At 41.3% G+C, this 15,234-nt stretch overlaps 1 protein-coding gene and 1 non-coding gene across 4 annotated transcripts in view; both read left to right on the forward strand.

Moving 5' to 3' along the window:
• The first annotated feature begins 476 nt into the window (after positions 1–476).
• The window catches only part of PANK3 (pantothenate kinase 3), a 29,010-nt gene continuing 14,252 nt past the window's right edge, over positions 477–15,234 (forward strand). Inside the window, exons 1-4 of one of the 3 annotated variants that reach the window (XR_004968143.1) lie at positions 477–849; positions 8,666–9,018; positions 10,571–10,824; positions 14,084–14,260. Coding sequence is in view for 2 of the 3 variants with exons in the window: in XM_036312640.1 (XP_036168533.1) it covers positions 822–849; positions 8,666–9,018; positions 10,571–10,824; positions 14,084–14,260 (812 nt within the window). In the remaining variant the exon portion in view is untranslated. Of the gene's footprint in view, positions 850–8,665; positions 9,019–10,570; positions 10,825–14,083; positions 14,261–15,234 lie in introns of those variants that run through there. The other 2 variants (XM_036312640.1, XM_036312641.1) reach the window with 2 other exon arrangements.
• On the forward strand, positions 15,078–15,211 carry LOC118659467. Its single transcript, XR_004968582.1, has one exon. It is a non-coding gene; the product is annotated as a small nucleolar RNA SNORA5 (small nucleolar RNA).

The raw sequence follows: 15,234 nt of genomic DNA on the forward strand, positions 1-15,234 counted from the left end.
GATCCTTTGTAAATATGTTTCACGGACTGTCTTAAGAGTGGCTCTAGCCCTGGCTTCTGCGCCTTCCTTGCCACAAGGACCAGCTTTTCTGCCTCCAGGGAAAGTCGGCAACTTCTAAAACAGCCATGACAATAGCTGCACAGTTTCCTTCCCCTTCTGCTCTTTCCGCGGCGGGCAGAGGCCCAAGACCCGGACTTCCGCAGCCCGCCCACACCAGTCACCATTGGTCGCCTCGTCACTGGCGTGATTAAGGCCCCGCCCCCTTCTCTCTGGGACCACTCTAAGGCGATCTCCCGAATGGGAGGGGCCTCGAAGGGGCGACCGCAATGCATCCTGGGCTTTGTAGTCCATCTACACCTCTGCAGCCAAAGAGCAGGGCCTCGCGACCCAGAGAACTACAATCCCCAGCAGCCGGGCCGCCAGCTGGGGGAAGGGGGGCTCGCGTCACGTGGGCGCTCAGCCTGGGCGGGCTATTTCTCAGTGCAGCGGTGGCAGCTGGGGGACCGAGGCCTTTTGTTTGGAGCAGCTGCAGGGGGTGGGCCCCCGGAGCGGCGAGACCGGCGGCCTTCCCCAGCTCGCTCCGTCCTGGCCGCCCCACTCAGGGGTTGGGGGGCCACCCCCTGGGCCGGCCTCGCCTCAAGCGCCTCCGTCCCGCCCTCGGCCCGCCCGCCCGCCGGCCCCGCCCGGCCAGCTAAAGGGGAAGAACTGGCTGGGCCTCCTCGCAGGGCCTAGCCACCTCCGGAGTCGCTGCCACCACCGCCACCACCACCACCCTCCGTGCACCGAACCCCAGGCTGCCCCTCGCCCCTCAGGCCGTCGCCATGAAGATCAAGGATGCCAAGAAACCCTGTAAGCGGGGCTTGGGCTCCCTGGGTTGGGAGAGCGCCTTGGGCCCGGTCTGGAAGCCCCTTGGCAGAGCGGCCGGGTTCCCAGCCCGTCGCCCACGGCCGGTGCCCTGCACGGGTTGGGGCAGAGGGACCATTGGGGCTCAGGGTTGGAGGCCCCCCGCCTCACCCCCCGATACTTGCATGCAAACGCCTGCCTCCCCCCTGGCCCTTTTCTCCCACTTCCTCCTCGAGGCCTGGGCGGTGCAGGAGGGAGTGTTTCACTGGAGCCACCGGTGCCCGCGCCCAGCCTCCTCTGCCGTCGTGCTGAGAATGGGTGGTCATGGCTGTCAAACTGCGCCGGAGCACTTACTGGTTTCTGGGCTTTTTCTGCTTGTGTCCTTGAAATCCCGGTGGGCTCCAGGGAGTTGTCACCGTTGTTATAATTGGAGCTTTTAAAGGCCTGTGCCTGTAACCCGCCGGTGACTTACTCTTGTGGAGCATAAAAACTAGTTTATGTTTGTTTAAAAAAACAAAAAGATAATACAAATCGCAGGTATGTCGGCCCCTCCAAGCTAACCACTGTTACTGGCTAACTGGTTACTGGTTAATTTTGGTGAATACTCAGTTTTACAACTATGTGCAAAACATTCTTTGGACGAGCAGATGAACTTTTATTTGCTTTCTTTTAATTTTAGCCTTTTAAAAACCTCTGACTTCTTCTGTAAATGGCTTATTTAATCACTCAGCTATTGGGATTGTCATTCTTTAAGGGCATTCTTCCAGAGCGCTCGGAATGTGGAGAACTGTGGGATTGTGTTTATATTCTCCAGGTTTGGGAGTGTCTCAAGTGAACCAGCAGATCTCAGAAACTGATAAAAGAGAGCACTGAGCTTTTCCCGCCCATCAGGTTTTTGTTTTTATTTTGTTAATCCTCACCTGAGGATATTTTTTTCCCCATTGATTTTTAGAGAAAGTGGAAGGGTGTGGGGAAGAGAGAATCATTGATGTGAGAAACGGGAATTTGTTGCCTCCAGCACAGGCACTGACCCAAGCTGGGATAGAGCCTGCATCCAAGATACGCGCCCTTGACGGGAATCGAACCCGGGACCTTCAGTCTTCCTGCCAACGCTCTATCCACTGAGCCAAACCAACTAGGGCTGTCATCAGGTTTCTTGTGAACCTCAAAGGAGAGGCAACATAACAGAGCACCCTGAAAACTGCTGATTGTTATTTAAATGTAAAATAATTTGATCTTAATTTTACAGATGAGGAAATTGAACTTATTGAGCCCCAGAGTAACTCTTGCAATTGCAGCGCCAACCAACTGTGCTGAGGGTCAGGGCCTTAGGTCTAGGTCCGCTGACTCATAGCCTCGTATTCTTTCTTCTGCACCCATAGGGCATAGTCTAAATACTTAGAAACACAAACCTGGGAGTTACGTTTGCCAATTTTTTAAAAACGCTAAAGATTTCTTGTGCTAAAAAGTTCTTTAAAACAGTGATGTGAAGGCTTAAATGACAAATGTAGAAACTCTTCTAATTTACATTTGCTGAATGAAACTAATCTTGAATACACACAGTATGTAAAACACTTGGACATCTTCCCTCAACACATACCTTTTCTGTTCTTGTCTTAGAATTTCCATTTAGTGGAATGAGTTTACCTCTGACAGGCTCAGATTCTAACTCTTAAAGTATTATTTTCTTCTTGCCATGATGGTGATTTGGTTACTTAGATTTGGGAAAACTTACACTCAGGTATGAATACCACTTCAGTCAAAGGTGTTTTCAGCAAAGGTGATAATTAAAAGTTTATAAAATAAGCTTTAGGTTGAGAAATAAAAACACCTATTGATTAAAGGTAAGTTGTCTATTACTACATTGTGGGACCATTAATGTTAAAATAGGGTCATGCTGAAAAACTAGCCAGTTAATTTGATTTAGAAGTCTAAAGTAACATTTTCAGTTTCTTAATATAAAAGGTGGAGAACAACATAGACTGATGAAAAGGGACAGACTCAAAGACTGAGAAACAGCAATCAGGCTATCAATCCCCAGAAGGAAAGTAGGGGAGGGCGGGGGTAAGGGGAAGAGATCAACCGAAGGACTTGTATACATGTATATAAGCCATACCAATGGACATGGACAACAGGGGGATGGGAGCATGAGTGTGTGGGGGGGGGAGGTTGGGGGTTAATGGGGGGGATGAGGACACATTTGTAATACCTTAACTAATAATAAAAAATATATATATATATAAAAGGTGGCTTTAAAATAAATAAATAAATGGTGACCTAAATCTTTTCTTTTTTTTTAATTCTCACCCGAGGATATTTTTCCTTTTTTTTTTTTTTTTTTTTTTTAGGGCGTGGAAGAGAGAGGAAAAGACGGAGAAATGTCGATGTGAAAGAAACACATTGATTGGTTGCCTCTAGCTCGAATCCCAACCAGAGCCTGGGCCAGGGAGAAGCCTGCAAACCGGTTAGGGCTTCAGGGATACATAGTTCCAGGACATTTCATATTTTCTTTCTCACACACAGGAAAACCCAAGATGTTCTTTATTTTACCATAAAGAATTGAGTGGGGCCCTAGCCAGTTTGGTTTGACTCACTGGATAGAGCTTCAGCTTGCGGCCTGATGGGTCCCAGGTTTGATTCTGGTCAAGGGCACAAGCCCAGGTTGTGGGCTCCGTCCTTAGTAGAGGGCGTGCAGGAGGCAGCCGATCAATGATTCTCTCTCATCATTGATGTTTCTCTCTCTTTCTCCCTGCCTCTCTGAAATCAATAAAATTAAAATATATATATATATATATATACCTGGAAAGTGTTACTTCTAATTTTTTAAATCACTCAGTTTAGATATTAGATATGTATCTGTTTTGTTTTTGAGTACTTGTATAGGGTTTTTAACACGTTAAGCGTCAAGCCTGTTTTGTCTTCCTTTCCGTTTCAGTCACTGGTGACTGACATGGAACTTAGTGTGTTAAATTATAAATTTAGTGAGCACCTAGTATGTGTAAGGCACTATATGCATTGAATCATTTAGCCCCTACAGCACACCACTAACTAGAAGCTATATCTCATACTGGTTAAGTAAGTGACTTTGGCTTCACACACTTTCTTATATTATCCACCTAAGGTTTAAAAAACAGTTGCTTTTAGATACATCTCTAACATATGACCAGGTTACTTACAAATGCATGTATTTAACTAGAAAATAGGAAAAGGAATTGGTTTCATCCTCTAGATTATATAACAAAAAGATTGTCATTTGCAATTATGTGTGAATTAAATTCCAGGAGAAGGATGAAGTCAAACATTAACCTAATGAAAGTTTTTTGCTAGTTAAAATATGAGAACCAAAATAACAGCAGTTTGCTTTGCCATAAGCGATTTTTCACACTGCTTAAATATTAGATATTAAAGATACCAAAAATCTGAACAATTGTGTGTTCCTCTGCACCTCAACTGACATGATTTATTAAGGTAAAGGCTTTTTCAGCCTTTGTTTAGCTTGTGTAGCATGTAAACGTGATTAACAAAGTGATAGTATTATATATATATATTTGGTTAATCCCCACCTGAGGATATTTTTCCCATTGTACATATATTTTTTTAATTTGATGTGATATAGGTTTTGGAGTCTGTGCTTTGCTAACCCAAGCAGTAAGGTACCTGAAATTTTTGTCAAAGCCAGAGAGAATGATAATAGCATTTATTTGTAGTTTCTGTCTGTATAATTTGATTGGCTTTGTAAGTTGAATCACTACTTAAGAATTATCACTTTCAGAAAACATACTAAATTTATGAACCTTGACCTCAAAGGCAAGGGAAATAAAAGCAAAAATAAAGGAATGGGACTAAATCAAACTAAAAAGCTTCTGCGCAGCAAAGGAAACCACCAACAAAACAAAAAGGCATCCAACCTAATAGAACATATTACAGATGATACCTCCAATAACTGGCTAATTATCCAAAATATATAAAGAACTCATATAACTCAACAAGAACCAAAAAAAATCCCATCTAAAAATGGGCAGAGGACCTGAACAGACACTTTTCCCAAAAAGACATACAGATGACCAACAGGTATCTGAAAAGATGCTCAGTGTAACTAGCTGTAAGGGAAATGCAATCTAATTTGGCATAGGATCCCTTTGGGCTGAAATTTGCATTGGGCCAATAGCAATTAAATATCTCTTTAATGATCCTCTCCCACCCCTTTACCAGTACTTAGCAAGATACCAAACTTTTATAACGCAGCTTTTTTTGAAGTGAACAGCTAGACGGTGACTACATATCTATCTAGTGCTGTTTACATAATCTATCTGATAAGAAACAGAATTCTTGGTAGTATTCTATGCTTATGGTAGTTCCGGATATTTCTAAATTAATGGGGAACTACTGGCAGCTCTCTTAGGCTCCTGTCAGAAATAGAATGGTAGCTATTGTTTTGTGTGGTTTTTTTTAAACCAAATACACGGATCACAAGAGATTGTAGGAAATTCTCAGTCTAGAGAAGGTAATGTATATTTGCTTTCAGTAAAGTATACTTATGGAATGCATGTTTTATTTTTTAAATGTGTCCTTTGGTTCATTTTTTCACCTTGGCAGTGGAGAGTTTTCTCCAAAGGTAAGAAATGTTTAGGTTATATGCAGCAAGTAGGCTCCTTGCACACTGATGACCTGCTTTTAACCTGTCCCTTGGCTAGAAGCAACAAAGCTAGTTACTTGTCTGATTTCTTAGGAAACTAACATTTCATACTTTCCTTGCAGATAATAATGTGTGAGTTCCATGCCCCCACCCCCCATTTATTCTGGTCAGTGACAAAACAATAATTTTTTAATGCACTGGAAATGTAAGAGTTGGTCGTTCGACCAATTGCTAAGTGACAGGCGTGATCATAATTAAGAATTCGTGACTTCTGTGTTCTGTTGTCTCCCCCGTAGTTGTTTTTTTTTTTTAAAGAGGAACTTAATTTTTTAAAAATATTTTTTTATTGATTTTAGAGGAAGGGAGAGGGAGAGAGAGAGAAACGTCAGTGTGAGAGAAGAATCAGTTGTTGCCTCTGATCACACCCCGACCTGGGACGAACCAGGGATCTTTAGGTGCACAGGCATTGTTCAACCAACCAAGCCCCACCGGCCAGGGCCCCCGTAATTTTTAATGGTGATTGTTTCTCTGGTATAAGGAAATGAATTCCAGAACTCTGTGAGTTGGAAGGCTCCCTCCCTATCCCTATGCAAATAGTGGTTCATTTGGGGGGGGGGGGGGGGCAATGGCTGAGTTTCAGTCCCTACCTTCCTAATAGTAAGAAAATTGGCGTAATTGAGATCTACTAGAAATAAAAGGGACATGTAATGTTCTAGTTTACTAAGGAATTTATCATCTGCAATATAGAATCTCTAGTTAACCTCCTTTTAGAGCAGACAGCACTAAAAGAACAGACATAGCTAATAGGCTAGATGTGAGAGGAATCATGGGTTTTTTGCACTGTTGACGTAAAAGCTACCTCTGTGGGCAATAACCCTTAAGGAAATTGCATTATTTTTCCAATTTAATTTAGTTACTTCATAGAACCTCCTGTGCCTCTAGACCAGCAGCTCTCAACCTGTGGGTCGCGACCCCTTTGGGAGTCAAACAACCCTTTCACAGGGGTCGCCTAAATACATCCTGCATATCAGATATTTACATTACGATTCATAACAGTAGCAACATTACAGTTATGAAGTAGCAACAAAAATAATTTTATGGTTGGGGGTCACCACAACATGAGGAACTGTATTAAAGGGTCGCGGCATTAGGAAGGTTGAGAACCACTGCTCCAGATCAATATACAAACAAGTGGGTCTCCCGAAGGTTGAAAATTGAATGGCAATAAATATTCTATTCTGTTTCATGAGGTCCTGGTTGTTGATTGTGTCATTTTTTTGTGCCTTATATACCATACACATTTTATAATCTTCAGTGTTTAAAACAAATGAGCTGGAATATGCTCTAATAATATAACATAACCTTATTTGTGTTATAAGTGTTTTTTACTTTCTGTGTAATGTTTTCTTTCTGAGATAGGGCAGGTCTGGTAGTTTCATGCCAGGAGACCCACAAAAGCCTCCTGCGAAGCTGGGAGATGTTTTTCGTTGTTGTTTAAATCATTTGAGTGATAATTATACCCAAACAAGTTATTTTCTCTCTGGCAAAGAGTCAAACAATTAACACTTCCCTGCAATCTAGACTTTAGAAACAGGACTTCATTCGGGGATCCTAATGCCTGCTCCTCCAGAGTTACTGTACTTTGGAATTGGCCATCGATATACCTTTTGGTCAAAAACTTTGGTGCTCATGCATAGCTGTAGAAAAGTAGATAATTTCTTACTCTCCAATATTTTATCTATAAGCCTGAAGTATTTTTCTGGGCAGCGGTTCTCAACTTGTGGGTCGCAAACAATGAAAATACATCCTGCATATCAGATATTTACATGACGATTCATAACAGTAGCAAAATTACAGTTAAGTAGCAATGAAAATAGTTTTATGGTTGGGGGTCACCACAACATGAGGAACTGTATTAAAGGGTCGCGGCATTAGGAAGGTTGAGAACCACTGCTTTAGAACTTTATTCATGGTTTATTGTAAGAATTAAAAGTCCTCCACGTGTTACTGGACTTTTGCTTTCCAGAATGACAGCAGTCCAGTATTTATAACCCAGTAGCAATTAACTTCTGGCTGGAAATGAAACGGCATGAACTCTGAACCTGGTCGTGCTGCCTCAGCTCTGTAGTTTGCTCTCTGAGTCACATTTTATTTGTATGTATGTTTTGATGCCTGTGTGTTTGACGCTGACAAAGGCCCAGAAGGAACAACTGTGAATGTTAAGTGATTTTAATGTGTTTTGACTTTTAGAAAATAAAAGATTGTTAGCTTAATATTGTAGGGATTTTTCTATCCCAAATTTTACTTTATGTGGCAGTAGTGATTTCTACCCCCCCTCCCATGAAATCTGTAATCAAGCAATCAAATGGGAAAATTCATTTTGGTTATGTAACATGAGAAGGATCCTTATTTTATCTAATGCCCATTGAAAAGTACCCTAATATCTGCTTAACAGATTTGGAAAATTCTGAAGGAATCTCTGCTTTATTGGATCAACTGTGCCTATTCCATATTCTTTTTTAAATGTGTTTATCCAAGCAAACACTTGGCTGTGAATGTCCCCTTTGTGACCATCAGTATTGCTGCTTGCTCCTACTGATTTATTTGAATGAGGGGGAGAAGATTGATGCATAACATTTTTAAAAATATGTTTTTATTGATTTCAGAGAGGAAGGGGGGGGGAGGGAGGGAGGGAGGGAGGGAGGGAGAGAGAGAGAGAGAGAGAGAGAAAGAGAGAGAAACATCAGTGATGAGAGAAAATCATTGATTGGCCACCTCCTGCTTGCCCCACACTGGGGATCGAGCCCACAACCTGGGTACGTGCCCTGACCAGGAATCAAACTGTGACCTCCTGGTTCATAGGTAGACGCTGTAAGCCATGCTGGCAGGGCTTATTTTACTTTTTTAAAAAAATATGTTTATAAGTATTTCATAAATGAAAAAGGAATGCCTTGATAGGAATTAAAAGGCCCTGGGCCTTCTCTATACGGGTTTTTAGAAAAGATGTAAAAACATTTTGAAGGGAGAAGGGGTGTTATGTTTTACCCCATACATAGAAGATATGTTTTAACCCATAAATATTATGGACTAATGATTGAGGGTAAATGAAGTTTGTGGCTAATTAACTCATTTCTAATTTGCATTTCCCAAAATATACTTATATATTTTTCCTGTTTTTATCCACAGCTTTCCCATGGTTTGGCATGGACATTGGGGGAACTCTAGTAAAACTCTCATATTTTGAACCGATTGATATCACAGCAGAGGAAGAACAAGAAGAAGTTGAGAGCTTGAAAAGTATCCGGAAATATTTGACTTCTAATGTAGCATACGGATCCACAGGTATTCGGGATGTACACCTTGAACTGAAGGATTTAACACTTTTTGGCCGAAGAGGGAACCTGCACTTTATCAGATTTCCAACCCAGGACCTGCCTACTTTTATCCAAATGGGAAGAGATAAAAACTTCTCCACATTACACACGGTGCTATGTGCTACAGGAGGTGGTGCTTACAAGTTTGAAAAAGATTTTCGCACAGTAGGTGTCTGTTACGCAAAGCCAGAAGTTGACGCCCAGTCTCTTCAGTTTTTAAATATGAGGCTAGGTTTCCATCCAGTGTGTTTCTTAGCTTAGTTCCTCCTGCTGAGTCATAACTAGCTTTTGATTTGGGGCATTTAAACACCTTTATAAGTTAAGTAAGAAGTGCCAAATGTGGGGTTATTGTTGTATATGATATTTGCTAAAAACCTGCTCTTTTTAGGGACTGCAACAATAAAAAGAACTTTAATGAATTTGGCAGTGTACAAAGCCAGATAGAAATGTGGCTTGAATTATTCTCACCATTATTGTATTATGTTTGCAGTTTTTGAGTATTAGCCATATAGTCATCTTCCCCAGAGCCACCTCCTTCCCAAACCCCGACTGAAGCCAGTGTCTTCTGATTAGTAGACACTTGATTGAAAGTCCATTACCCCTTTTTTCCTGGTTTTATGTTACTGTCTCAAAGGCAATTTGGCAATTATTTGGATATGGTAAGAGGACTATGTAAGTGTTGATTTGGGTTATGTGCTAGTAGAGGTTTGCCAGGCTTCTAGTCCTTTTCATTAGAATCAATATTTAAAAGTTGGTATTTGGGACTACTAAAATTTTTCCTTGAAAATATGCATGTATGCCATTTAATTTCTCAATTCATATAAGAAAAGTGTTAATAGAACAAAAGTGATCATTTATATATGGCTCGCATAAACTGCCCCCCTTGTAATTTAGGATTAAGAGTCTAAATGTTCATTATTATTTTTCTTTAATGGATAATCCTGATTTCAATTTATTGAGTAATTTAAACATACATTTTATCACTTTGAGACTGGTTTGTTTGGGCATATGTTCCAAAAGCCAGGAAAGATGTCAGGCATCCCAAGTCCCTGCCAGTGAATGTTAGTTTGGTCCTTTTATCCCATCTTTGTGACAACTAAGATGTCCCCACAGATTTCCAAAATGCCTCCAGAGATAACACCACCATCACTGAGGCCACTGGACTAGATAAAGTCCCAAAGAGAATTTGACACAAAAGAAAAAAGTAAAAATGTGGGGGTCGTAGATGATTTTGAAGTTTTGTAAAGTACATGAAAATTATCTGTACTAATAAAAGGGTAACATGCAAATTGGTCAGGACACCCTCACAGTAACAACCGAACAGCAGGCTGCATGGGGCAACAAGGCTGGCAGGGGGGTTAGTGAGAGACGACCAAACGACTGAACAGCAGGCTGCGTGGAGCGACCAGGCCAGCAGGGGGGTTAGTGAGGGACGACCAAACGACTGAACAGCAGGCTGTATGGGGTGACCAGGCCAGCGGGGGAGGGGGACAGTTAGGGGCGATCATGCAGGCAAGCAGGTGAGCAGTTAGGAGCCAGCCGTCCCAGTTTGTGAGGGGATCCCGGATTGGAGAGGGTGCAGGCTGGGCTGAGGGAGAACCCCCATCCCCCGTGCATGAATTTCGTGCACCGGGTCTCTAGTACAGTATAATTGAGTCAGTATTTTGAATGCTGGTTTTTGTTCACTTTATAAAATTTGTTGGTATTTTTTTTGCAGATTGGAAACCTCCACCTGCACAAACTGGATGAACTTGACTGTCTTGTAAAGGGCTTGCTGTATATAGATTCTGTCAGTTTCAATGGACAAGCAGAGTGCTATTATTTTGCTAATGCCTCAGAACCTGAGAGATGCCAAAAGATGCCTTTTAACCTGGACGACCCCTATCCACTGCTGGTAGTGAACATTGGCTCGGGAGTCAGTATTCTAGCAGTCCATTCCAAAGACAACTACAAACGAGTAACTGGGACAAGGTAAGTAACGTTTTTCTCTTTGTAGCATTCGCACTGTGTTACGAAATCAATATGTTAATACTAGCTTCATCAGAAAAATATATCTTTGTGCAAAAAATAGAGATGTGCAAATATAAAGTGTTGCGGATAATATCATGTAATGACTCAATTTAATATCATTAAATGTTTATATTGGGTTAGTGCCAATTGGCATTAAAACTTCCATAATGTTAAGTGAATTTTTGCCCTGGCCAGTTAAGCATCATCCTGTGTACCAAAAGATTGCTGGTTCAATTCCTGGTCAAGGCACATACCCAGGTTGCGGGTTCGTTCCCGGTTGGGGTGCATAAGGGAGGCATCCCATCAGGTTTCTCTCATATCAGTGTTTCTTTCTCTCCCTCTCACTTCCTTTCTCTCTAAATTCAATAAAAACATAAATTGAATTTTTGTCTGGAACGGTTCCAGTGACTTTTTTATTTTCCAAAGCATTTTTCTTGCCTTTTTTTTTTTACATTTTTATAGGTGTATTTAAGCCTAAAGCTTGCCATCTGCTGGTTTCATGCAGAGTATTGGGTAGCGTTATAGGATGAATTAGTATGCACTCTTTATGGGATAATATTAATGTTCCAACTATCCCTTCAAATTTTCTATAGTACCTGAAATATGAATGTGAAATGAGATTTAAAATTTTTTCTTATTTTTCTGATATATACTTGATAGACATTTAAGGAGGGTGGAGACTCCTTTATTTAATTTAGATCGATTTGGGGATATTTCAGATTGATTTGTGGAAAGCTCATTTCAATTTTTTTAAATATATTTATTGAATTCAGAGAGGAAGGGAGAGAGAGAGAGATAGAAACATCAGTGATTAGAGAAAATCATTGATTGACTACCTCCTGCACAACCCCCACCAGGGATTGAGCCTGCAACCCAGGCATGTGCCCTTGACTGGAATCAAACCCAGGACTCTTCAGTCCGCAGGCCAACACTCTATCACTAAGCCAAACCGGCTAGGGCCTCATTTATATTTTAAAGTAGGACTCCTATTTAAATAATACTTAAATTTAATAAAATTATTTTCTTTTTGTGGTGGTTAAAAATCTACCTCCATTGTAATTATGCCAAAGAATTACAGGAACGTACCATAGTTCCCTTTTATCTGTGGTTTTGCTTTCTGCAGTTTCTGTTACTGTAGTTCGAAAATATTAAATCATAATTTCCAGAGTTAAACAGTGTATGAGCCGAAACCGGTTTGGCTCAGTGGATAGAGCGTCAGCCTGCGGACTGAAAGGTCCCAGGTTCGATTCCGGTCAAGGGCATGTACCTGGGTTGCGGGCACATCCCCAGTGGGAGATGTGCAGGAGGCAGCTGATCGATGTTTCTAACTCTCTCTCCCTTCCTCTCTGTAAAAAATCAATAAAATATATATTAAAAAAAAAAAAAATATATATATATATATATATATATATATAAACAGTGTATGAGTTTTAAAGTGCACACTGTTCTGAGTAGCATGATGAAATCTCCATGCTGTCTTGCCCATGATCCTCCCTTTGTCTGATCTCTCCACACTGTGTATGTACACTCCCTACCCCTTAGTCACAGAGTAGCATCTCGGTTATCAGACCCGCTGTGGCAGAGTTACAGCACTTACAGGAAGTGATTATTTTATTCAATAATAATGGTCCCAAAGCACAAGAGCAGGGATGCCGGAAATCCAGACATGCCAACGAGACGCCTTAAAGTTCTTTAAGTGAAAGTTCTTGACTTAATAAAGAAAGAAAATAAATCGTATGTTGAGGGGAACAAATTTTCTATGCCTAAAATTGTGAAGGAGAAAAATGCCTGCTAGTTCTGCTAGCACGCCTCAAATGGCCAACATTACAGCAACAGTATGTGATAAGGGCTGAGTTAGTGGGAAAGGCATTAAACCCGCGGGTGGAAGACGAGCAGAACTTGTATTCTGGTCGATGGTGACGTGGTGCCCCAGAAGCACTGAGCCTACAGGAGGACGTCCTCCCGGGGTCCGCTGACATGAGTGCCCACGTTCACATAACTTATTACAGTGTACTGTTAGAATTGTTTATTGCATTATTAGTTACTGTTAATCACTTATTGTACCTAGTTTATAAATTAAAGTTTATTATGGGTACATAGAGGGAAAATAGAGTTCATTGTAATCTGCGGTTTCAGGCATCTACTGGAGGTCTTGGAACGTGTCCCCCACAGATAAGAGGGGATGACTATATTACCTACTTAACACGTTAAGCACCCTATCAGTCACCAGTGACTGACACTATACTTTCCATCCGGAAGACAAACAGGCTGGCGCTTAATGTGTTAAATCGATTCTAAAAGATAGAAATTCAGCCTGTTCACTAAATTCCAACAGTGATTCGAGGATAGAACCTGTTTGAAGTTTAGGTGAGACGAGGGAGCAAGGGCTTTGATTTTAGGGATTAGAGAGACATGATTTTATTTTGTGAGCATATCCAAAAGAATAATAGAACCAAGTAAACTTCTGTCTTAACATGATGCCCAGCCTGACATAAATCTCCTCGCTGTGTTTATTTCTGGGTCCTGTAAATGGTAATGTAGCACTGAACTGCTTTCAGCCTTGTCAGGCCAAGTGAGTAGGCCTTCCACAAAATCATTCCTGGAAATCAGGTAGAATCAGAAGTTTTCTCCTTTCACTTCAGATGGTACACATTTTTAGCACTTAATCCTTTCACATGCACATAAAAACATTTATTGTTAGCAGTAAAAAGTATAAAGGATCAGATGAAGTTATTGGAAGATATGAAAGACCCTCCTGCCCTAGCCGGTTTGGCTCAGTGGATAGAGCATCAGCCTGCGGACTGAGGGGTCCTGGGTTCGATTCCGGTCAAGGGCACATGCCAGGGTTGCTGGCTAGATCCCCAGTGGGGGGCATGCAGGAGGCAGCCAAACAATGATTGTTATCATTGATGTTTCTATCTTTCCCTCTCCTTCTCCCTTCCTCTCTGAAATCAATAAAAATAAAATGTTTTAAAAATAAAAGACCCTCCTGTCCTCATGTTGTTTCTACCAAGTGATCTTTTTCCTTTTATTCTTTGACCTGACCAGTTAGGTTTTGCTAAGCATTTTTAACCTTTCCTCATGTTAATATTTCAGCACTAAGCGTTAGCAATATGTTGTTTCTATGTGTTTAGTGAATAAATAAGTACTCCACCCTTTTACTCTGGAGAAAGAATACAGTGTGTAAATGCAGCTCATAGAGTTTCTTTATTTTCTTTAGCCTTGGAGGAGGTACCTTTCTGGGCTTATGCAGTTTACTGACTGGCTGTGAAAGTTTTGAAGAGGCTCTTGAAATGGCATCCAAAGGGGACAGCACCCACGCTGACAAGCTGGTCCGTGATATTTATGGAGGAGATTATGAAAGATTTGGTCTGCCAGGTTGGGCTGTAGCATCTAGGTAAGTTTAACACTTGTGTTGTAATTAAAGTTGTTTATTTATATCCAAAATATATAAGGAACTCATATAATTTACACAAAAAAAAACCCCCCAAACAACCCAATTACAAAATGGGCTGGGGTCCTAAACATACATTTCTCCAAAGAGGACATACAGATGGCCAATAGACATATGAAAAGATGCTCAACATCACTAATCGTCAGGGAAAGGCAAATTTAAGCCTAATGAGATACCACCTCACACCTGTCAGGATGGCTATCACCAATAAATTGGCAAAAAAGTGTTGGCCAGGATGTGGAGAAAAGGGAGCCCTGGGGCATCGTTGGTGGGGTTGCAAATTGAGGCAGCCACTATGGAAAACAGTATGGAGGTTCCTCAAAAAGATTTAAAGTAAAACTGCCACAAGTTCCAGCAATCCTACTTCTGGGTATTTATCTGAAGAAATCCAAAACATTAATTTGGAAGGACATATTCACCCATATTTTCATTGCAGTGTTAATAACAGTAGCCAAGTTATGGAAACAGTCTAAGTGTTCATTGATAGACAATTGGATAAAGAGCTTGTGATACAATGGAATAGTACTCAGCCATAAAAACGAATGAAGTCTTCCCATTTGCCACAACATGAGTGGACCTAGAGGGTATTATGCTAAGTGAAATAAGTCAGACAGAGAAAGACAACTATTACATGATTTCACTTATGTGGCATCTAAAAAACAAATGAATAAACTTACAGCTACAGAGAACAAACTGATGGTTGTCAGATGGAAGAGGATTGTGGGGATGGGTGAAAAAAATTGGATTAAGATGTATAAATTGCAGCCGTATCAAATTCGGTGCCTGCCCACCCATGGCGGGCACTGGCCCAGAAGGCTGCCACAGAAACACTGTGGTGCATGGGCCCTGATCCCCTCTGCTGGGCCTCAGGGATAAGTTTGGCTACAGACATCAAGGGGAAAAAAAAGAAGAAGAAG

This window comes from Myotis myotis, unplaced genomic scaffold, assembly GCF_014108235.1.
Source record: "Myotis myotis isolate mMyoMyo1 unplaced genomic scaffold, mMyoMyo1.p scaffold_m19_p_6, whole genome shotgun sequence".
NCBI lineage: Eukaryota > Metazoa > Chordata > Mammalia > Chiroptera > Vespertilionidae > Myotis > Myotis myotis.